Raw genomic sequence first — 22887 nt, forward strand, 5'->3', positions numbered from 1 at the left:
GAGAGTTCAGTGAGCCTCTGTCTCATCACCCGCGATGCCGCCTTCATGTCGTCCCTCTGAGGGAGGGCAGGTGGAGCCCAGGCTGACTTAGGGGTTGACTTCCGACCTCATGCCACCTCCACTGTCCCTGCCAGGGGCAGAGACCGGCCTCCCTTCTTCCTCTGTGTGCTCACCCCCAGGAGATCCTGATGGGCATTCTTCCCTCGAGCCCACGACCCGGGAGACGGACAAGGGTCCCTGAGTTCTTTTGCCCCCCTTTCTCTGAGTCTGGGTCTCGACGGCTCTCCCCTCGCACCTGCAAGGCTTTCTGTTTCCTGTTAGCTGTCGGGCAGGCTTGTGCAGCCAGATGCCAGTCCCGCCCCTGCTGTCGTGCTCACACACGGAGCTGTTTCCTTGGGTCCCCGGGCAACTGTGTCCCCCCCACCCAGAGCTCCCTCGGCCACCATACTTCCCGGTTCCAGGAGCGTCCTGGCAGCAAGGGCTGGGGTGGGGGTTGCCCCTGCTGCTGCTGCTGGCCACCAAAGCCCCCTGGAGAGGCGAGAGTGATCTCCCCTCCCCCAGCACCCCGAGATGCCTGGGAAGCTGGGGTCAGGGGCCACACCAACATGGGCTTTAACAGTAACCCAGGCCCTAACCGAGCTGGGAAAGATTAACCGAAGAGACCTCAGAGGACGGGCCTGTCCTCCAGACCAACCAGGACCGGAACCGCGGGACCTTTGGTCCTGAGAAAGCCTGGCCCGATGAACGGGGGATCAGGTCATCCATGTTTGGCTGGATGGGTGCTACCCCATCCACCCACTGAGTGCCGAGTGGGCCAGCTGACCCACATGTGGATATGTGGCTAGGGGGGAGCAGTCAGCCCCTCTCTAGTGTTTTTTGAGCGCCTGCTTTGTGCAGAGCATCGGACTGAGCACCGGGAAGCGAATGACCTAATTGGTAGACACAATCCCTGCTCTCACCTGTTGTGTGGCCTTGGGCAAGTCGTTTAACTTTCCTTTGCTTCATTTTCATTCATTCAGTCGTATTTATTGAGAGCTTACTGTTCTTCATCTGTAAAATGGTAATGAAATTCCCGTTCTTAGACCGTGAGCCTTTTGTGAGACAGGGACTGTGTCTGACCTAGTTATCTCAATCAATCAATCAATTGTATTTATTGAGCGCTTACTGTGTGCAGAGCACTGTACTAAGCGCTTGGGAAGTACAAGTTGGCAACATATAGAGACAGTCCCTACCCAATGGTGGGCTCACAGTTTTGCACCTACTACAGTGCTTCATACAGTCTCGGCACAGAATAAGTGCTTAACAAATAATACAATTATTATTGTGATTATTGTTATCATCATTATCAAGGAGCTTGAAGTGCAGCGGGGAAGCCAGGAGGAGGAAGTAGTAGGAAGCAGTGGAGTGTATCTGGAAAAGCTTCCCAGGGAGGTTATGTAAACCCCTAAGGGCTGGCTTGGAAGTTGGGAAGGAAGATGGGGGCATGGAGGGGCGTCCATCAGGCAAGGTCTGGTGGAAGTGGTGATGAAGAAGTGCTCGCTAATGGGAGCAGGAGTGGGTGGCAGAGGACTTGGGAATTGGACAAAGAAAGCACTCCTACCCCACTTCCCACATCAATGGGCAGCAGTGAAGGCAACCGTCATGTGGCCCTGGGGCCAAGGGGGCTTAACTCCTTCCAGCGAGCCACCCGCTGCTGAGTGGTGCTCCTGTTGCCCAGGGTCAGGTGGGGCACGAGGATGGGAGGGGAGTCTCCCCTCTGCACCCAGGTGGGCTGTGGCGGCTTCTGCCAGTCCTGCAGGGGAGGCAGGCCTAGGGCTGGGTGGGCCCTGATCTGGGTTTCTTAGGGTCTGAGCCAGACGCAACAGGTGGCAGAGTGACTGATTAGGCTAGGGCCAGGCTGGCTGTTCGAAAATCCTAGGCCCTGCTGGGGCCGTGGAGCCTGGAGTCAGGGTCATCCCTCGGTCCCACATTGGGCACAGTTTGCCAGGGTCCCAGGCCTCCTGCAAAGGGGAGAAGGGAAGGACCTCTCTCTGGTCGGGAACAGGGCCGAGCACCGCCCACCAGGAGCTTCTCTGAACTGCCCCGGACCCCGTTCCCACTCCCCTGTTTCTCCACGACTACAGGCCTGTCGTGGCCGTGGAGCAGTGTGGATCGTGACCCTGGCTGCCCTACATGCTTCACCGTATGCCTGCGCTTGGCCAGCTGCTGCCGCCACCTCCTTGTCTTGTTACGCGGCCTCTCCTCCCTATATAAGGCACCTCTGCCTCAGCTGCCCATCGCCACAACCGTCGGACAGCAGGAGCAGGGACCGTTCCGTTTGAAGGTCACTCTGCTCCTGGTTACATATTGTTCTCCTGCGGTCGCAGCCAGAGGCACCGGGATCAGTGCAGGGGCAGTCTGGGGCCGGGGGTAGCAGGGGAGAGACTGACATGGAGCCTGGGCAGGGGGCCACCCAGGAGACCGTCCCGCAAGCGAACAAGGGGGAGCTGAGCCCGGCCCCGAGGGATGGTGGGGGCCGCAGGAGCCGCCGCTCCTGGGTACAGTGGCTCATTCCCGTCGGCTTCAGGAAGGAGGCATGGGAGCTGTGCGTCCTGGCCGGACCCCTGGTAAGAGGGCCTTGCCCCAGGGGAGGGGGTGGAGGAGGGACCCTTCCCCATCCCCCAGTTAGGAGCATCTGACGCTCGACCCCTGAGGAGTGGTCCTGGTGACCTGATCCCTCACCCTGAGCTGACAGCCTGGTTTGCCCTGAGAAAGCAGATTTGTCGTAGGCCGGGGTGGGATCCGCTCAGTCCGCTGCCACTCCCTACTTGAATGAGCAACTCCCCCAGTTTAGTTAGTCCTCCTGGTCCCAGCAGAGCCCCAGCCCGAGCTGCTTCTCACCAGAACCAGGGATTTTTTTTTACAAAGAGAAGACGCCTCTCTTCCACTCCCCACATCCTCCAGGCAGTGCTAGGGGTGTGCCCAGGGGTTGAGGCACATCCCTTTTAGGGCATCCGCTTCCTTGCCATGATATGAGCTGAATCCCTTCTGGGCCACTCTAGGCTGCTTTCTCACCTGGTAAACTGGTCCATTTTCCATGGGGAAGCTTGTCCAGCCGGATATGGCAATGCCTTAGGGAGGTGGGCCGTGTTGAAGGCACCAAAATTGGGCCTTGTGAACCTGGAGAGGGGGTAGGATTGGAGGGGCAGGCACACGAAGGGGTGGAGGCAGAGAGAGGAGATGCAAGAGGGATGGGGGTTGTTGGAGTAGAGGGAGGAGGAGGAGAGGAGGGGAGGCGAAGCCCTCAGCTTTCCTGGCCAGTGGAGTTGGGTCTGGCCTCTGTGAGATGGACCCCAAGGATCTGCCCCAGGGCCCAGAATCCCAGCTCTGGGCCCAAATCTCCAGTCTACCAGTCTTTTTTAGTGTGTATGTGGCATTTGTTAAGCGCTTACTATGCGCCAAGCATTGTACTAAGCAGTGGGATAGATACACAATAGATCGGACACAGTCCCTACCCTACCTGGGTACACAGTGTAAGTAGAGGGAGAGAGGTATCGAGCTCCCATTTTATAGAAGAGGGAGCTAAAGCACAGAGTAGGGAAGTGACTTGTGTAAAGTCACACAGCACGCAAATATCCGAGCTGGGATTAGTACCCAGGTCCGTGCTCTTTCCATTAGGCCACACTGCCTCCTTATTGTCCTGCCTTCAGTCCGGACAGATGGGCGGGTGATGTCAGGAGAGAGGCCAGACCAGGTTTGGGGAGAGGAACAGGCACCCCAACTTCAGAGTGGAGGGGGTAGTTGTGAGGAACAGATCCAGGGTCAGAAAACTGGTCATCGAATATCAAACTCCTTCGGAACAATCATTGACTAATTGCAGTCTAATATTTAGTCACTGATGGTCGTGCGTGTGTGTGTGTGTGTGTAGCTGTTTTGTGATGGTGGTGAGAATCATCTGGGATGAGTGAATGTTTGTGTCTGTGTGTCTAACAATGCCAATGAGGCACTCGCTTGGTGCCCACACAAAGCCCATCCCTTGTGCTGTCAGGTTGTTGTTGGCAGCAGCTGACACTGTTTCCACTCTTGCCCCTTCAACTCTCGTTCCTTATGAAGTTTCTGCTCCCAGAAAGCGGCTCCTCTCCGGACGGCTGCTTGCCGGACTGGGCTGACCATGCAGGTGACCGCCTGCTTTCAGCCGGGTTGCGGCAGATTCTACAGTGCCCTGCAGAGAGCCCATGGACAGTCTAGGAAAGCCCACCACCTTCCCTCCCTGCTCAAACCTCTCTCTAAAAGCCCAATTACCTTACTGGCAACAACAAGAAGACTGTGGGAAGAAACTAGTGAGAGGACAAGCTCTTTCCCTCCCCAACCCCTCCCCCAGGGCCAGAGTTGGGGTTAGAGATATCGAGGTAGGGGGGAACTGGGGATAAACTGAGGTGGCTCAGACAGTTGTGGGGAGGCCAAGATGAGGAGAAGAGCGAAATCAGCCCAATGGGACTCCTTAGTTCCGTGAAATTCCCTTCCAGACTTCCCCTGTTTGGTGGTGCAGGGGTGGCCTGTGGGCGCTCCCCGGGAATTTCCCTGCCTGTGGCTCCCTGCTCAATGCCAGCCTGGCCCGATCCGCACCACTGGACCTTGCCCCTCCTCTGTCCCTGATGAACCTGGAGGGAGAAGCTGCTGAGGAGTCGGCCTGGAGTTTTGGTGGTGGGAACTGGAATTTGCCAGGGGTCAGACTTAAGTTTCTGGTTTGAGGCTCTAATGCTCCTTCCATCGGTATGGCCAGTGGCTTGTCTGACAATGCCGGGGACACCAACCTTGCTGCTGCCCATGCCCATCTCAGGACCCAAGCTGCGGGCATTGGAGATACTAAGGGTCAGGGCCCTGGGGGAAGCAGAGGGCTCTGGGGAGCTGAAGCAGCACCAGACCCAATGCCCCAAGGAGTTGGGGCCAACTTGTACTTCCCAAGCGCTTAGTACAGTGCTCTGCACACAGTAAGCGCCCAATAAATATGATTGAGTTCTGGGAGGAGCGGGGCTGGGAGGAAGACTGTCCAGGAATGACTCCAGCTACACCCCTCCAGTTCCTGGTCCAGGTATTGATGTTCCTGATCCACGTGGTGAGCACCATATTCTGCGGGCATCTGGGCAAGGTGGAGCTGGCAGCAGTGACCCTCGCGGTGGCAGTGAGTGTACTTCTGGAAGCCAGGGTTGGGATCTGGGAAGAAGAAGATTCTGGGGCTGGGGGTTGCGGGGCCAGGGTGGGGGCAGGATCTCAGGAGAGAGGAGCACTTCAGAATGGGGCTGGGGCAAGGCTGACTGGGCTGTGGGTGGGTTCCTGGAAGGGGTAGCATGGTGGAGGAAGAGGGAAAGGAAATGGGGATGCAGGGGGAATCCCAGTGTCAGGGATCAGGTGCCTCCACCCCCAGTCTCTCATCTCAACCCTGGGCAGCACACTGTAGATTACCGGGGGCAGAGGAAGAGGAGAAGGACTGGGAAACAGCCAGCTGCAGGCCCCTCCTTCAGCTAGGAGACTCAGAAACCACACTGCCAACGAGTCACATCTGGCCTTGGGCCAGTCAATCCGTGGCCAATCAATGGTACTTGAGTGCTTACTCTGAGGAGAGCCCTGCACTCGGCGCTTGGGTGAGCTCAGCAGAGTTGGTAGACTGTATTTAGTATTGCTGGAAGACTCTAGAGTTGGTGGACATTCCCTGAAGGCGAGGCGCTTGCATTCGACCTGAGGAGGCAAACGTAAAAATATACCCAACTAGAGAGTGAGCTGAAGAATCATCGCTGCGCAGAGCGATGTCCATCAGTCATTCGATGGTATTTATCAAGTGCTTACTCTGTGCAGAGCGCTGTTCTAAGTGCTTGGGAGAGTACGATAAAAGAGAATTAGCAGACACACTCCCTTCCCGTAATTGCTAAGGAGGGAGTAAATAAGTTCGTTGGTGCCAGAGTTGGCCAGCGAGATGACATGGCTGCAGAAGGTTTTAGGAAGGGTTTAGTAGGGCTTAAATGTGGGGAGTGTGCTGCAGCCTATTTGATGTGAGGAGGGAGCTGCAGTTTTGGGGAGTAGCATGAGTGAGGATAGGAGGGAGAGTCGAAGGTGAGGTGTAGCCCAGCACCCCTCTACTCTGCCTCTTGCCTGGTTGTGTGGGCAGGGGGTGGCTCCCTCGTGAGTGTTCCCGCCTCCCTCCCATCGCTCTCTGGGATCCCTTGTAGCCTGGGGCGGGAGTCCTGCCCCCACCCCTCCACCCCCCTCGCTCCCCCGACCCCTCACCAGGTCTTCCCTGCTGATGATCATATGTTACGTGTTTTCCCCTTGGCTCCAACTCGTTCCAGTTCATCAACGTCTGTGGCGTCTCCGTAGGATTTGGCTTATCCTCGGCCTGTGACACCCTCCTGTCCCAGGTAGGGCCCGCTGTTGGTTTGGTTCTGGGGTAAGGAAAGAATCCATCCGTCCGTCTGCTTCCAGGGCACAGTGAGAGGGGGTCAAACCAGCCCATCTCACTCTGTGTTACTCCTGCAAACCTTGGGTGACTTCTGGGAGCCTCACATGGGGCTGTGTGTGTTTTCGGCAATTAATGCGGTGCAACTGGGAATTGGGGTAAAAAGAGTGGGTGTAAAGTGAGGGTGAGGCGAGGAGGGTTGGTTGAGTGTGGGCGGCCTGCAGTGCAGCAAGTTATCAACCAGGGGTCCGGCCTGGGACCTGTTTTGCAGACCTACGGGAGCAGCAACAAGAAGCTGGTGGGGGTCGTCCTGCAGAGGGGAATCTTGATCCTGCTGCTCTGCTGCTTCCCCTGCTGGGCCTTGTTCATCAACACCGAGAGCATCCTGCTGCTCCTCCGGCAAGACCCGCAGGTGTCCAGGTCAGGCCGCCCAAGCCCCTGCCCCGAGGCCCGGCTACCAGGCCAGGCCGCCGAACCTGCCCACCGACCCCAGGTGCCCTTCCCTCAGAACCCCCATGCTGACCACCCTCACCCGCACCCTCCGCTCCTCTGCCGCTAATCTCCTCACCGTCCCTCGTTCTTGCCTGTCCCGCCGTCGACCCCCGGCCCACGTCATCCCCCTTGCCTGGAATGCCCTCCCTCTGCCCATCCGCCAAGCTAGCTCTCTTCCTCCCTTCACGGCCCTACTGAGAGCTCACCTCCTCCAAGAGGCCTTCCCAGACTCAGCCCCCCCTTCCTCTCTCCCCCGTCCCCCTCTCCATTCCCCCGTCTTACCTCCTTCCCTTCCCCACAGCACCTGTATATATGTATATATGTTTGTACATATTTATTACTCTATTTATTTTACTTGTACATATCTATTCTATTTATTTTATTTTGTTAATATGCTTGGTTTTGTTCTCTGTCTCCCCCTTCTAGACTGTGAGCCCACTGTTGGGTAGGGACTGTCTCTATATGTTGCCAACTTGCACTTCCCAAGCGCTTAGTCCAGTGCTCTGCACACAGTAAGCGCTCAATAAATACGATTGATTGATTGATTGATTGACCACCCTCCTTCTCCAGGTGCCCTCGCCCCCGGAAGCCAGGTCTGAGCCCACATCTAAAAATCTGTCATTTGGATTTTTGCCTCTCCATCCACCCCCAGCTATGCATCTCAGACTCTCTTGTGTCTCTTGCACCAGGCTGGGGATTTCTGTTGTAAGGGGCTCCTGTAGATGTTGTCTCTACCTTTCCCTGGCTGTCTCTGTCTGTCGTCTGCGTCTCTCTGTCTGTCTCCGTCTCTCTGTCTGCCTCTCCTTCTCTCTCTTTCTGTCTCTGTGTCTGTCCACCTCTATCTCTTTGCCCATCTCTGTCTGTCTCTCCCTACCTATCTCTGTCTTCCTCGTCCTCTCTGTGCCCACCTTCCTCTGTCTCTGTTCCTCTTTCTGTCTCTTCCTGCCTCAGTTTCTGTTGCATTCTATCTCTCTCTGTCTCTGCCCTTCTGTGTCTCTTTGTCTCTCTCTCAATCAAGTAGTGTTATTTATTGAGCACTTACTATGTGCAGAGCCCTGTACTAAGTGCTAGGGAGAGTATAATACAACAGTTAGCAGTCACCTTCCCTGCCCACTCCCCATATATACATGGAAAGAGCACAGGCTTGGGAGTCAGAGGTGATGGGTTCTAATCCTGGCTCCACCACTTGTCAGCTGTGTGACTTTGGGCAAGTCACTTAACTTCTCTGAGCCTTACCTCACCTGTAAAATGAGGATTAAGACTGTGAGCCCCAGGTGAGACAACCTGATCACCTTGTATCCCCCACAGCGCTTAGAACAGTGCTTCTCATATAGTAAGCGCTTCACAAATACCATCATCATTATTATTATATGTAGCTTTCCTTTGAATTTACAGAAGACACAACCGCTGGTGAAACTCACCTCTGGCTTCACCATGCTTTGGCAAAGCTCGATCGAAACCGTGACAATTTTCTCTCAGCAGCTAAATTTAATTAGCGATGTGTCCCAACTCAGGATCTTCTGTGGGTGTCCAGTGCTTTCATTGCATTTTATTTATGGTTTTTATTAATCACACTCTGCGGGCCCAGTACCATGCTAAGGGTTGAGGTAGATCCAAGACAAATTAGATCGGATGGAGTCTCTGTCCCACCTGGGGGTTACAGTCTAAGAGAGGAGAGCAAATAACTTATTCCCCCAAGCAGTTGGTAAAAGAGTCCGGTGGTGGGAGCCAGGCTGACCGCCAGCAGCCTGGACAGGACTGGGAAGTAGAATGGCTAGTGCCAAGAGCACAGGCTTGGGAGTCAGAGGACGCAGGTTCTAATCCCACCTTCGCTGCTCTTCTTTTGTGAGAACTTGAGCAAGTCACATCACTTCTCTGTGCCTCAGTTACCTCATCTGTAAAGTGGGGTTAAGACTGTGAGCCCCATGTGGGACGACGACTGTGTTTAACTGTTATCTACCCCAGCAATTAGAAAGGGCTTAACAAATGCATTACTTTTATTACTTAATATTATCATTATTGTTATTAGTATCAATAATAGTTTATTATTATTATTAATAGTACCAATTGTTTGATACTTATTATGTGCCAAGCACTGCACTAAGCATTGGGATAGATACCTCATAATCAGGTCCCACATGGGGCTCACAGTCTAAGTAGGAGGAAGAACAAGTATTGAATCCCCATTTTGTAGACAAGGGAACTGAAGCACAGAGAAGTTAAGGGTCTTGCCCTAGGTCACCCAGCAGATATATGGTAGAGCTGGACTGCCATCTTCCTCCCCCAGAGCTAATGCCCAGATTGCTGGCAAGCCCAGGAGAAACTGTCGTCATTTTGTCCCAGAGAAAGGAAAAGGGCTGGGATGGCAGCAGGAAGGATGTGGGTTAGCTGTAAGGAGGATCTTCCCAATTGCAAGGGTTTTGAGGCCATGGAAGGTGGTAACCAGAACAGCTGGGGAACTATCCAGACGAGGCCCTCCTGGCTCTTGGGGAGGCAGGATGCTTCCTTAACAGAGTGCTCTTTCTGTTCTCTTGCAGCCTGACTCAGAAGTACGTGATGATATTTGTTCCTGCCCTTCCTGTAAGTTCTCATTCCCTCTGCTCTTCAGGTGTTCGGGGCCCAAGAAAAGGGGGTTCTCCTTGCCTTCTCGACTTGGGGATTTCCTATCCTGGAGGTTTCCAACCAATTCTCCAGCCTCCCACTGGAGTGTTTGGGAAGAATTGAGGGGGTCCTAGGGAGGGTGGGTGACCCTGTTTCTCCCTGGCATTAATATGGTTTGGTCCACTGGGAGTTGCAGTCCCTCTGGGGTAACAGCCCCCTGCACCGCTCATCTTCTGAGGGTCTGACTTGGGGTCGCTTTTGGCATCCAGAAACCTGGTTTAAGGGCACAAGGAAGTTAAACAAAGTGGGCCCAAGTCCCACGACACCGGGTTCTGACTGGAAATGTGTGTTTGGTGTTTCTCCAGGCGGTTTTCTTGTATGGTTTACTGACGCGCTACCTGCAGAACCAGGTACCCTCCCACCCCCACTGCCCCAGCCAGGGTCCTGGTACTCCTGGGGACAGAGGATGCGATCCCTGCCCTTGGCACTTGGAGGGGAGGTGTAGACCCATGATCGCCCGGCCCCACCTCGACCTGGGCAGCTGGTTATTCGGGGCAGGGTTCAGGGAGTGAAGGAGAAGGGAGAGCACTGTCCCCTGGCCGCCTGTGCTGGTTCAGAGAAAAGACCCACTCACAGTGTCCCCCCGCTAAGTGGAGGCTGGAGGAGCCTGGGCCACCGGACTTCACCAGGTAAGTGGGGCCTACTGGGTAGCTAGCCCCGAGCAGAGTGTAGCAAGGAGAATTGTTGAGGCCTGATTTCCCCGCCCCACAAATCTCCAAAGCTCCCCCAGTTCCAGCCCCTCAGGCGGAAAGGGCCACAACCTCAGACTGGCCCGGGGTTCAGGAAGACAGTCCTCAGCCACTTTCTGGGGTCACCTGAACCCGTGGCCCAGGTCCGGGATCTCTGGTTGGGCCAGGACTGGTCGATGGCTATTTCCCCTCCCCTGTCCCAGCCACCCCAGCCAGGCAGGGACCAAAGGAATGTCCCGGGATACCCTGGGGCAAAGCACTTTGCCAAGTACTGCTCACAGTGACCATTCGGTGCTGAGAGTGTGGGACAGGACATGGGAGAGAGGGAGATGCGGAGGCAGGTGACTGCTGGAAGTCAGGTGGGGCTCTGGGCTCGAGCCGCCAGGGCTGTCTGGTGGTGGAACCTTTCTTCTCTGCTGGGGCTTTGTTGGGAACCGGCACCGACTTTGGCATTCCAAAATGGGAAGCACTGGGGAGGAAACCTGTTCTTGTGAATTTCAGGAGATCATTTGGCCAGCAGTTTCCAGCGGCATCTTCGGAAATGTCATCAATGGGCTGGCAAACTATCTCTTTCTCTACATCCTGGACTGGGGGCTAGAGTGAGTGACAATTCACCCTGTGGTCAAACTAAACCAGGGGACCCTAGAGACCGGGTGGGAGGGGGACCCCAGGAGATAGGGCCCCTCGGAGAGCAGCCCGGGAGGACACTGAGCGGGCAGAGTAGGCAGATGAGTTTGAGGCAGACAGAGTGGAGATATCAGGATCTGGGCTAGGCTCTGCCAAGGATGTGACTGATGGGGTGTCTGCTCATTGTGGGGGCCATTCCAGAGCTCACCCCAGCACCTGAGGATCGGGGGGTGGAAAGATGAGTGTGGTGGATTGGGTGGGGAAAGGGTGGTAGTCACGGGTTGGGAGGAGGTGCCTTACAGTGATGATAATAATATTATAATAATAATTGTGGTATTTGTTAAACACTTACTGTGTACTAAGTACTAAGACAATCAGGTCAGGCCCAGTCCCTGTTCTATGTGGGGCTCACGGTCTAAGGGACAAAGGAGAACAGGTATTGAATCTCCATTTTGCAGGTGAAGCAACAGACACAGAGTAGTTAAATGGCTTGCCCAGGTTCACTCAACAGGCAAGTGGTAGAACCAGGATGAGAAATCAGGACACTTGACTCCCAGGCATATGCTCTTTCCAAAGAAAAACGAGCACTGGCCCTGCCTGCGGGGACCATCTCTTTCCCCTCCCTTCCCCCTCCCGTCCCCCAAACCCAATGTAGAAAGAGGGCCCATTTTGGCTTCCTGAAGATGCACAGGGACGGTCTAATCCCACTGGGGCCGTGCGTATGTGTGTGGGGGGAGTGATAGGGGGATGAAGTAAAACATTTGATTCCCCACTCCACTGGTCAAAACAAGAGTCCCTTACTCCCACTTTTCCCCGTGGGGCCGTTGGGCTGTTTGCCGGCAGCAAGCCCCAGAGACCAGAACCCAGAACTCGGGCCCATTCCTCTGCCTCTCGCCCTCTGACTCAGCCCGGGCTTGGCCTGCTGTCTGATGTGGGTTTGCCGGTGGGTCTTCCTGTCAGAACAGCCGCAGAAAGATCAGGGTCCCTGCAGCCCTGGGTCATTGCTGTCGGCCCGCAGCGGGGGTGGAGCCCTCTCCGGGGGCGGGGGGCTGGGGGGCGCAGAGCCGTGCCCCTCTCGCAGCCTCTCCCTCCTCTCCAGGGGCTCCGCTTTTGCCAACACCGTTTCCCAGTATGCTCAGGTCATCTGCCTCTTCCTGTACATTGTGGTGAGGAAGCTCCACTTGGAGACCTGGGGAGGTGCGCACCTGTCTGTCTGTCTCCATCCATCTATCTGTCCGTCCATCTGTCCGTCTGTGCCCGGCCTCGGGCTCCTGTGGGGGTGGAAGGGAGAGGGGGTGGTCCTGAGCAGCTGGAGTGGTCAGCCTGGGGTTCCTGGACACAGCAACTCTGACATCCGTGAGAGGGCCCGTCCCGGGATCAGAGCTCGGTTTCCCGGTGTACCCCAGCAGGCCCCCACACTCACCATTTTGAGGCTGCTTCAAGTCCCCCATCCCTGTCCCTGGGGGACCCGAACCCCGCTTCAGCACCGCCACATCTCAGGAGAGCAGTAGGGCACAACCGGGGCATTGACAGGGGTTGCACCTCCAGGGCAGAGAGGCCCGGGCTCAGTCGTACCCTGCCAGGGAAGAAGCTGGTTTTGGCTACCACATCCCAAAGGATGTGGAGGCCTGTGGCTGGAAGACGTGAGATGAGAAATAGTGGAAAGCTTAGGGGCTCTCACCTCCCTGGGCTCTGGCCTTTCGTCTTCCCGTTCGCCTTGGGCCGGAGCCCGGGCTTGACCTGTCATGGGATGGGGTGTTTGGGCCTTCAGCCCAAGCAGCCCAACCCCATCTCTTCCCGTTTCCTCTGCCTAGGCTGGTCCAGTGACTCCCTGCAGGAATGGGGCCCCTTCTTCTCGCTGGCTGTCCCCAGCATGCTCATGATGTGCATCGAATGGTGGGCCTATGAGATCGGGAGCTTCCTGATAGGTGCGTGCCCCCTGGGGCCGGCTCCCCCGACTCCCTGCCCGGGGCCTCTGGGTTGGCGGGGGTGGACGAGACCTGGTGGGATGGGCCCCAGGAGGGTGGGGGGAGCGAGATGGTGGGAGCCACAGTGTCCAGAGAACTGATGGGGGTCTCTGCCTAGGTCTGCTCAGTGTGGTGGATCTTTCTGCTCAGTCCATCATCTACGAGGTGTCCACGATAATGTATATGGTGAGTCCGTAGCGGAGAAGATCTCGTGGGGTTGGAGCGACTCTGCCAAGTGTCCCTCCCCGTTGGCGCTCAGCCCAGACTGTGCCCTCATCTGCTCCGGGATTCTTCTCCCGGGCTCTCGCTTGCAGGGATCTCTGCTTGGATCTCTGTGGGTCTCAATCTCCCATCCCCACCCCACTTCACCGCAGCCTTCGCTTTGACTTGCAGAGCAAATCCCCTCCTTTCTCCACTCTCCGGTCCCTCAGCTCATGACCTTCTGCTTATGGCCATAGTGCGAGCTGCTCTGAGCCTCCTTTAATAATAATAATAATGATGGCATTTATTAAGCACTTACTATGTGCAAAGCACTGTTCTAAGCGCTGGGGAGGTTACAAGGTGATCAGGTGGTCCCATGTGGGGCTCACAGTCTTCATCCCCATTTTACAGATGAGGTAACAGAGAAGTGAAGTGACTTGTCCAAAGTCACACAGCTGACAATTGGCGGAGCCGGGATTTGAACCCGTGACCTCTGACTCCAAAGCCCACACTCCTTTCCCCAAAGGCTCACGGGGCTCTTTCTCAGGGGCACAACCTGAGTCCTGATTAATTACGCGCACAACCCTGTCCTGATCTCCCCTCCGTCTCTGGCCCGCAGCTGCCACTGGGGTTCAGCCTTGCGGTCTGCGTACGAGTAGGGATGGCGCTAGGGGCTGGGAACCCAGAACAGGCGAAGAAATCTTCCATCACATCTCTTCACTGCTCGGGTAGGTCCTCCAGCTCTCCTTCACATCTCTGCTTCCGGCCGGTCATTCTCCACGGAAAAAGATTCAGGGAGAAGCAGGGCCCTGTTTATCTGAGACGTGCGGAGGGCTTCTAGCGTTGCCTCCCAACTGCCTTGTAGCAAGTCAACCGATCAGTCGATCTATAGTTCACTCGCTTCTCCTTTAATGTGGATTAAGGAAAGTTTCTTGCATTCTAGCATTTCATTCATTCGATCGTATTTATTGAGCACTTAATGTGTGTGCAGAGCACTGTACTAAGCGCCTGGGAACATATAGAGACAGTCCCCACCCAACAACGGGCTCACAGTCTACGCTCTGCACACAGTAGGTGCTCAATAAATACACTAGATACTATTTATCAGTTGATAGCTCTTGATGGCTGAGTGCATGAGTGCCGAGGTAGCTATTGCGGGGGGTTGGGGGGCGGGGGGGGGCTGACCTGAGGAGAATAAATTAAGCAGGGAAGACCTTGTGGTTGAAGCTGGGGAGTAACTGTGGAACTGGCCAGGGAAGGGACCTGGGCTTCATTCATTCAATCATATTTGTTGAGCACTTACTGTGTGCAGAACACTGTACTACTACTACTACTACTAATAATAATCATGGCATTTATTAAGCGCTTACTATGTGCAAAGCACTGTTCTAAGCGCTGGGGAGGCTACAAGATTGTCAGGTTGTCCCTCATGGGGCTCACAGTCTCAGTCCCCATTTTACAGAGGAGGTAACTGAGGCCCAGAGAAGTGAAGTGACTTGCCCAAAGTCACACAGCTGACAACTGGCGGAGCCGGGATTTGAACCCATGCCCTCTGACTCCAAAGCCCGGGCTCTTTCCTACTAAGCACTTGGAAAGAACAATTCAGCAGCAAATAGAGACAATCCCTGCCCACAACGGGCTACGGGGCCTGCCATCCTAAATCTTGACTGATTTCGAACAGTGGCAGAGTGAGTCAGGCTCGGACCGGGGCAGATTGGCTTGTGTCCCCACCCCGCTGCCCCTAGGTCAGCCACCGAGCTTTGGGAGGGACTGTGGTCCTTGGCAAGTCATTGGGTGACATGTGTCAGAGATGGGGGCAGCTGTGGTCCTTGCACCTCGCTCCCCAAGAAGCTAGGCTCCATCACCTCAGGATTGGGCTGGAAAGATCCCCGTGTGGCCCTGTTCAGTTGGCCCCAGATTCAGGATGCTAGCTGGGACTCCTTCCAACAATAATAATAATAATAATAATAATAACTAGCAGGGGACATCTTCACAACAAAGCTGCCAGCTGCCCCTCCGGGTGGGTGACAAGGAAGGGGAGACTTGCGACTCCCTCCCCAGAAAAGGGACCTGGGCACTCCAGATCTTGAAGAAACAGCAACACCCAATGTGGACTCTGGTGTTTCTCCACGTTACCTTTCAGTGTTGCTTTTCCTGGTGATGGGCTCATTGCTGACTGCCTTCAAAGACAGGCTGGCGTATATCTTTACCAATGATGAGTAGGTAACCAGATTTCATAAGTTTCCTCTTGGTTGTGAACCACCCTAGCACAGGGGCGAGATAGGAGGAGGATATTCCTGGTCCTCCCCGGCTGGGTCCGGTCTGGGTGGTCCCAAAGGAAGGGGGGAGCACCTTGCCGGAGCACCAGAGATCATTCTGGTCTCCCATTCCCACTTGCACCGGGGAAATCTTTGGGGGGCAATCCCAGTCGGTCCGTCTGGTTGGAGCAGGCGGACCCCCCGGGCCCTGCGGTGGAGTGAGGTGACCGAATGACCCATTCCACAGTCTAGGTAGGGCCGTTCATTCCCGTGGGCCCCGTTGGAGGCTCGCGGTAACGGCCCCTTTCTTGTCCGTCCCTCAGAGAGGTCAGTGCACTCGTGGGCCGGGTCATGCCCATCTATATCGTCTTCAACCTGTTCGAGACGCTCTGTGTGAGTACGTCCCCGAAGGAAACCCCTTGCCCACGGGCAACCTCCAGGGTCCGGGCACAGGTCGTGCTGATGGCTGTCCCTGCCCCTGTCCCGCCTCCACTTCCTCTCCCCCCCGCCTCCCACTCCCACCCCACAGTGTGTCTGCGGTGGAGTGCTAAGAGGGATCGGGAAGCAGGCCTTTGGGGCCATCGTGAATGCAGTCGGCTATTATGTCATCGGCCTCCCCTTGGGAATCGTGCTGATCTTTGTTGTCAGAATCGGAGTCATAGGTAAGAGAGGCGGCGAGTGATCTCAGGGTGGGTGGCTGGGCCGGTGCCTCCCTGCCCTTCCCCTCCCCACTGCGACTTGTCTCTTGCAGGCCTCTGGCTGGGGATGCTCACCTGTGCCATCCTGGCCACCATCACCTTCACTGCCTACATCTCCAGGGTTGACTGGGAGCGGGCGGGCACAGAGGTAAGTGGCCTGGGATGGCGGACCCAGCTGGCAGGCCTGGCGGAGGTCGGCCAGTCTGTCCATCCATCCAACCATCCATCCATCCAGGAGAAAGTCGGCTCCCCTAAGCCACCACCAGACCCCACGTTTGTGGGGGCAGCCCTCATCCCCTGAGGCCGAGTACAGCCAAAGGGTCTCCCTTCTCATCATCATCATCATCAATCGTATTTATTGAGCGCTTACTATGTGCAGAGCACTGTACTAAGCTCTTGGGAAGTACAAATTGGCAACATATAGTGACAGTCCGTACCCAACAGTGGGCTCACAGTCTAAAAGGGGGAGCAACAATAACTGTATTGGCGAAAGACTTACTACGTACCAAACACTGCGATAGATACAAGATAACGAGGTAAGCCTCTGGCCCAGATGGGGCTCACCGTCTAAGTAGGAAGGAGGACAGGTAGTGAATCCCCGTTTTACAGGTAAGGAAGCTGGAGCACAGCGGGCAGGCCTCTTGGAGGGGATGTGCCTTTATTAAGACTTTGAAGTTGGGGACTTTAATTGTCTGCCGGTCATGAAGAAGGAGGCCAGAAGCAGGACGGGGTGGGGGGAGAGGTTGGTGGCAAGATAGATGAAATTGAGGTGCAGTGGGTAGGTTGGCATTAGAGGAACAAAGTGGGTAGAGCTGCAGCAGGAGTCCAAGTGCCTCTTGTCTGCCAGTTTAGGCCAAGGCTGGGTCTTTGGCAGCAAGGGCGAGAGTGTCCTTCTGGCTCTGCTTGCGGCCACTTGCTGACCCACTCAGGTGGGATCTGAGCCCAGCCACAACTATCAGAGGAAACTGCCCAGGGGATGAATGACTTGGCAGCAGAAGGACTGGCAAAGGCCAAGAGACCTCAGAAGTCACCTGGGCTTCCTGAAGCAGTTAGGGCCAGCTGGATAATAATAATAATAATGATGATGGCATTTATTAAGCGCTTACTATGTGCAAAGCACTGTTCTAAGCGCTGATGCCAACAGTTAGGCAGTTAGGCCTGGCTGGAGGAGTGACCACCCTGTTGGCTGGGACTTGGGGGGGCTGCCCCTCTCACCTGCTGGAGAGGAAGGGGGTCGAGTGGGCTTGGTCCTGGGAAGGAGATGAGAAACTGCCTGGGCCTATGCAGCCCCCTCTCCAGAAAACACCAATCAATCAATCGTATTGATTGAGTGCTTACTGTGTGCAGAGCACTGGACTAAGCGCTTGGGAAGTACAAGTCGGCAACACATAGAGACCGTCCCTACCCAACAGCGGGCTCACGGTCTAGAAGGTTTGGTTAGCGATGCCTCATCTAACAGGCAGGGCCACTTGCGGGAGGAGATCATTTGACCAAACTCAGCCTGTGTTAGAGAATGGCAGTGTGGCCTAATGGATAGAGCACAGGCCCGTGAGTCAGAAGGACCTGGGTTCTAATCCCAGCTCCGCCGCTTGTCTTCTGTGTGACCTTGGGCAAGTCACTTAACTTCTCTGTGCCTCCGTTACCTCCTCTATAAAATGGGGATCACGGCTGTGAGTCCCGTGTGGGTTATATACTGTGTTCAACCTGATTATCTTGTATCTGCTCCGGCACTCAGACCAGTGCCTGGCACATAGTAAGTGCTTAACTAATATTATTAAAAACAAACAAACAGGGGCTTTCTGCCAAGGTGGAGGCCCTGGGGGAATCTTTGGCCTTCTCTCCCTCCCCCAAGATGGGTTAGGGTTTCCACCCAGCAGGCTCAGAGTCACCCCACTTTTGCCCACTTTGGGACCCCCAGATGAACGGTCCCAGCCCCAGCAGACTGCTCTGCACATAGTAAGCGCTCAATAAATACGACTGAATGAATGAATGGAATTCCAGGAAGGAGATAAAAACAGAGGGGTGGGTTGGGGGGTGGAGAGGAACCATGGAGAGGCCAGGGCCGGGCCCATCGTCTGCCAGTTTGTGTCCAGCAAAGAGTCTTGGGCAGATAACCAGAGGGCATCTCTCTGCCAGGCCCAGCAGCGCGCCGGACTTGAACCTCATCCCGTGGTGGGTGGGCCCCCCAGACTGGGCCCAAAGAAGGCAGTGCTGTCCTCAGGTGAGCAAGCGTTGCTGCAGTCAGTCAAGACCCCGGGGGGCCACTGACCTCTAGTAGCCTTTTTCAGCGCTTAGAACAGTGCTTCGCACATAGTAAGCGCTTAATAAATGCCCTCATTATTATTATTATTATCGAGTGGGTGTTTGCTAGCCTGGAAAATAACTAACTTTGACCCCGTGGCTTCCCATCATCATCATCATCATCATCATCAATCGTATTTATTGAGCGCTTACTGTGTGCAGAGCACTGTACTAAGCGCTTGGGAAGTACAAGTTGGCAACATAGAGAGACAGTCCCTACCCAACAGTGGGCTCACAGTCGGTGCAGAAATGCGTGGGTCGCCGGGATGGGGGCTTCAGCTGGGAGGAGAGGCGGAGGGGAGCTGAAGCACTAGGCCTTGAAGAGGCTTTCTTTCATTCATTCAATCGTATTTATTGAGCGCTTACTGTGTGCAGAGCACTGGACTAAGCGCTTGGGAAGTACAAGTTGGCAACATAGAGAGACGGTCCCTACCCAACAATGGGCTCAGTCTAGAAAGGGGAGACAGAGAACAAAACATATTAACAAAATAAAATAAATGGAATAAATATGCACAAATAAAATAAATAAATACATAGAGTAATAAATTCATACAAACATATACATATATACAGGTGCTGTGGGGAGGGGAAGGAGGTAAGGCAGGGGGGAGGGGGAGGAGGGGGAGAGGAAGGAGGGGGCTCAGTCCGGGAAGGCCTCCTGGAAGAAGTGAGCTCTCAGTAGGGCCTTGAAGGCTTCTCTCTCCTCTTCCTCCCCACTCTCTCACCCCCACCATGGTCAGCGTGCCTCAGTGGAAAGAGCACGGGCTTTGGAGCCAGAGGTCATGGGTTTGAATCCCGACTCTGCCAATTGTCAGCTGTGTGACTTTGGGCAAGTCACTTAAGTTCTCTGGGCCTCAGTTCCCTCATCTGTAAAATGGGGATTAAGACTGTGAGCCCCCTGTGGGACAACCTGATCACCTTGTAACCTCCCCAGCGCTTAGAATGGGGCTCTGCACATAGTAAGCGCTTAATAAATGCCATTATTATTATTATTATGGTCTCCAGAGAGCAGTGGCCTCAGGAAGGAGGTTGGCAGAAGGAAACACGTTCCCCACCCTTAGGTCGTAGGCCACATCCAGCCTCAGTAGTGTTTAAGTGCTTACCGTGTGCTGAGCATTATACTAAGCACTGGGGTAGATAGAAGATAATCAGGTCCCACATGAAATTCACAGTCTAATTAGGTGGGAGAACAGGTATTTAATCCCCATTTTGCAGACGAAGGAACTGAGACAAAGAAGAGAAGTGAAATGACTTTCCCAAGGTCACACAGCAGATATGTGGTGGAGCCCAGGTTAGACTAACCTCCTCACTGTGCCTCTTTCTCGCCTGTTCCGCCGTCGACCCCCGGCCCACATCATCCCCCGGGCCCGGAATGCCCCCAATCCCTCTGCCCATCCGCCAAGCTCGCTCTCTTCCTCCCTTCAAGGCCCTACTGAGAGCTCACCTCCTCCAGGAGGCCTTCCCACACTGAGCCCCCTCCTTCCTCTCCCCCTCCCCATCCCCCCTGCCCTATCTCCTTCCCTTCCCCACAGCACCTGTATATATGTTTGTACAGATTTATTACTCTATTTTACTTGTACATAGTCACTATTCTATGTTGTTAATATGTTTTGTTGTCTGTTTCCCCCTTCTAGACTGTAAGCCTGTTGTTGGGTGGGGACCGTCTCTATATGTTGCCAACTTGTACTTCCCAAGCACTTAGTACAGTGCTCTGCACCCAGTAAGCGCTCAATAAATACGATTGAATGAAGGAATGGATGTACACTGGTCCTCTGACTCCAGGCCCGTGCTGTATCCATTGTCATGCCGCTTCCCACAGACCAAAGAAGAAGGCCAAGGGTGAAGTCTAAATGCCTCTTCCCTGCCCCAATGGGGATGGGTCGTTCCTCTAACCCTAAATGCGTCTGTGTCCTTCAACCCAGAGGGCAAGTGGGCTACGCTCGAGCGCGTTTACTTTCTCCGCATTCTGGTTTCCTCCGCAGTGGAGACCGGCAGCGTTCCCGGCATCATTTTGACTACATATTCCATCTCCGGGAGCCGAGCCGATCTCCTAGGGGCTCAGGAAGCAGCCTCCGCCCTTTCAAAAGTGCCCGGAGCCTTGTCTGTGAAGCAGCTGCTTGTCCGGCGCCTGTTGGCCATGGTGCTGGCCTTCTCTTTGCTAATGGTTGGTGTTGTGGCCAGGTTCCTGATCCCGGCCCACTAGCTGGGCCTCTTTTCTGCTGGAAGCGGGACGAGAACGGAGCAGCGGCGGTCCCAACGGCAGCCCCCACACGGTCTCATCCTAGCACAGCAGTGGTGGCACTGGACCACGCCAGCCCTGGAGAGGATCCCGTTCCGAGGCCCCGCACGGCCACAACGGGATGGACTGACTGGATCGAAACCATCGGTTTTCACATGTGGACAGGGGGGCTTTGAAACCTTCATTTGGCTGGAACTTTTTTGAGAGACTTCCAGGGTGAAAAGGTTCAAACAGAAATTAGCTTGGACCCGCACTGTTTTGTTCACGACTTTATGATAAATTAAACAAAATGTACTGGTGACCTGTTTTCCCAGAAGCCTCTGCTCCCTCAATGCAGCGTTGAGACAAGAGCCTGCCAGCCCTGCCTTCTCACAGGCCTGTTCTGAGTTGCCGTCATGTTTTAGGACAACAACCCCTTCTACACATCGGCCTTCAAAGGGAAGGGGATTTGGAATCCCATTTGTTGTAAATGAACAGTTCTTCGCACAATCCACCCAAAGCACTCCTGCTTCTCATGGGGTGCTCAGCGTGTCGGCGGCCCTGTCCAAGAAGACTGCTGCCATCCCGGAACAGAGCAGCCCCCCGAGTGGACCGACCTCTTGGTTGAGCTGGACTTTTAAAACACCGACGTGCCTCCGTTTGAACCCATTTTTGTTAATTTTTGAGCCTGGACCTCCAGGTGCCAGCTAATTTGAATGCAGAGTTGGAATGGAGGCCAGAGCCCTCTCCTCTTGGAGTGCAATAGCAAGCCCAAGCTGGGGCCTTGTGAGCCCCACTGTGGAATTACACAAGGTTGAACTCCAAGCGGAAATTCCTCCAGGTACTTTTTCAGCTGCAGAAAAACAAGGTTACGTAAGGTCCTCGAATTGCATTGTGTGTCCTCCCGAACTCTTGGATCGGGGCCTTGTTATGTAAGGGGTTTTTGTGGCTTTGTTGATTAATGCTGCGGTATTTGTCACGGGCTCAGCCAATCTCCCTCTCTTCTCAGGGACCAACTGTCTGCCTCAGTTGAGGTGTCCAACAGGCCACCTGTGTAACCTTTAGCCAAAGAAATAGCTGGCATTTTATAGTCTTGGAAGTTAGAAACCGGCTTTTGGTTCGAGAAGGGTCAACATTAGAGTAAGGAATCAAAACCAGCCGCCTCGAAAATTGTGATCTTCTGATTTTACAATTCACTTCCTTCACAGAAATCCAGCCAGAGCTCAGAACGTCTGGCTCTTGGCCTGTTCGATTGCTGGAAACTGGAGTGTTTAGACTTCACACCTCTTGCTTCAAGGCTTTTGTGTGCACAGCACTCATTTCTGCCAAGCTCAAAAGCCCTGTAACGAGTTCGGATCTTGCCTAGGTGGAGTGGGTCCTTTTCTAACCCTGTATCAAGTGCCGTACAGTGACTTCTTTAACAGAGGGGGAAGAGGCCAGGGACGTTGGTTTCATAAGCAGCTCTCATGTAGAGAGAAAACTGGTATTTACTGGTGGTGATGTTTGGAAGAATGATGCATTTTCACTTCTGAGGTAATCGACCTAATTGGGGTGAACAGCTGTGTTCTCAGGCCTGAAAGCATGTCTGCTGCAGCTTTCAGACGGGGGGGGACGGGATTGCTTTGACAAGAGGAGGATGGATAAAATGCTGGGGCATTGTCACTTACATACCAGTCCATTACCAGGTAATGGTGAAAAGGAAGAAAAACCAACTGTGGCAGTTCTTACAACATTTTATTGTCCCCGACCCAAGCTTAGCCACTACTCCACCTCCCGCAAGTGGCCTCAACTTGGGACTTTCCAGGATTGTGATGCGGCTTTAAGCCCAACCCATCACCAGGAATGTGATCAATAGCGTTTGTCCATTGAATTATTAAAAATAATAATGATGATAATAATTGCGGTATTTACGTGTTTACATGTGGTATTTAAGTGTTTACGGTACTAAGTGCTGGGGTGGATATGAGGTCTAAGTAGATAGGAGAACAGGTACTGAATCCCCAGTTTGCAGATGAGGGAGCTGAGGCACAGAGAAGTTAAGTGACTCGGTCAAGGTCGCGCAGTAGGTATGTGGCGGAGCCAGGATTAGTATACAATCCTCTGGCTCCCGGGCCTGTGTTCTTTCCACTAGGCGACATTCCCAAATTAAAACAGTTCATTAATTGGTCCGGACTTGGCTCCGTAAACCATTTAAGATGAATCATCGCACTGAAGAGCAAACCAGACTCAGTTACTGTTCAGTTAGTGGCAGGTCAGCTGATCAAGTCAACCGTCAATCAATCGATCGTATTTATTGAGCGCTTACTGTGTGCAGAGCACTGTACTAAGCGCTTGGGAAGTACAAG

The 22887-nt window shown here is 54.4% G+C and overlaps 1 protein-coding gene across 3 annotated transcripts; it reads left to right on the plus strand.

The window, feature by feature from the left end:
- Positions 1-2284: 2284 nt before the first annotated feature.
- SLC47A2 (solute carrier family 47 member 2) lies at positions 2285-22439 on the plus strand. Of its 3 annotated transcripts, XM_038759129.1 has the most exons (17): positions 2285-2606; positions 5060-5161; positions 6324-6392; positions 6702-6850; positions 9460-9502; positions 9889-9933; positions 10774-10871; positions 11999-12096; positions 12714-12827; positions 12985-13052; positions 13687-13795; positions 15211-15286; positions 15649-15718; positions 15855-15987; positions 16077-16171; positions 18160-18244; positions 20307-22439. In XM_038759129.1, the coding sequence occupies exons 1-17, from the start codon at positions 2430-2432 to the stop codon at positions 20525-20527; spliced, it is 1752 nt and encodes a 583-aa protein (XP_038615057.1). In that variant the 5' UTR covers positions 2285-2429; the 3' UTR covers positions 20528-22439. The 3 variants fall into 3 exon arrangements, with proteins under 3 accessions (XP_038615057.1, XP_038615059.1, XP_038615058.1); XM_038759131.1 differs by lacking the exon at positions 18160-18244 and having other exon boundaries at positions 20307-20427; XM_038759130.1 differs by lacking the exons at positions 13687-13795; positions 15211-15286; positions 15649-15718.
- The last annotated feature ends 448 nt before the right edge of the window (positions 22440-22887 follow it).

Source organism: Tachyglossus aculeatus, chromosome 17 (genome assembly GCF_015852505.1).
Source record: "Tachyglossus aculeatus isolate mTacAcu1 chromosome 17, mTacAcu1.pri, whole genome shotgun sequence".
Taxonomy (NCBI): domain Eukaryota; kingdom Metazoa; phylum Chordata; class Mammalia; order Monotremata; family Tachyglossidae; genus Tachyglossus; species Tachyglossus aculeatus.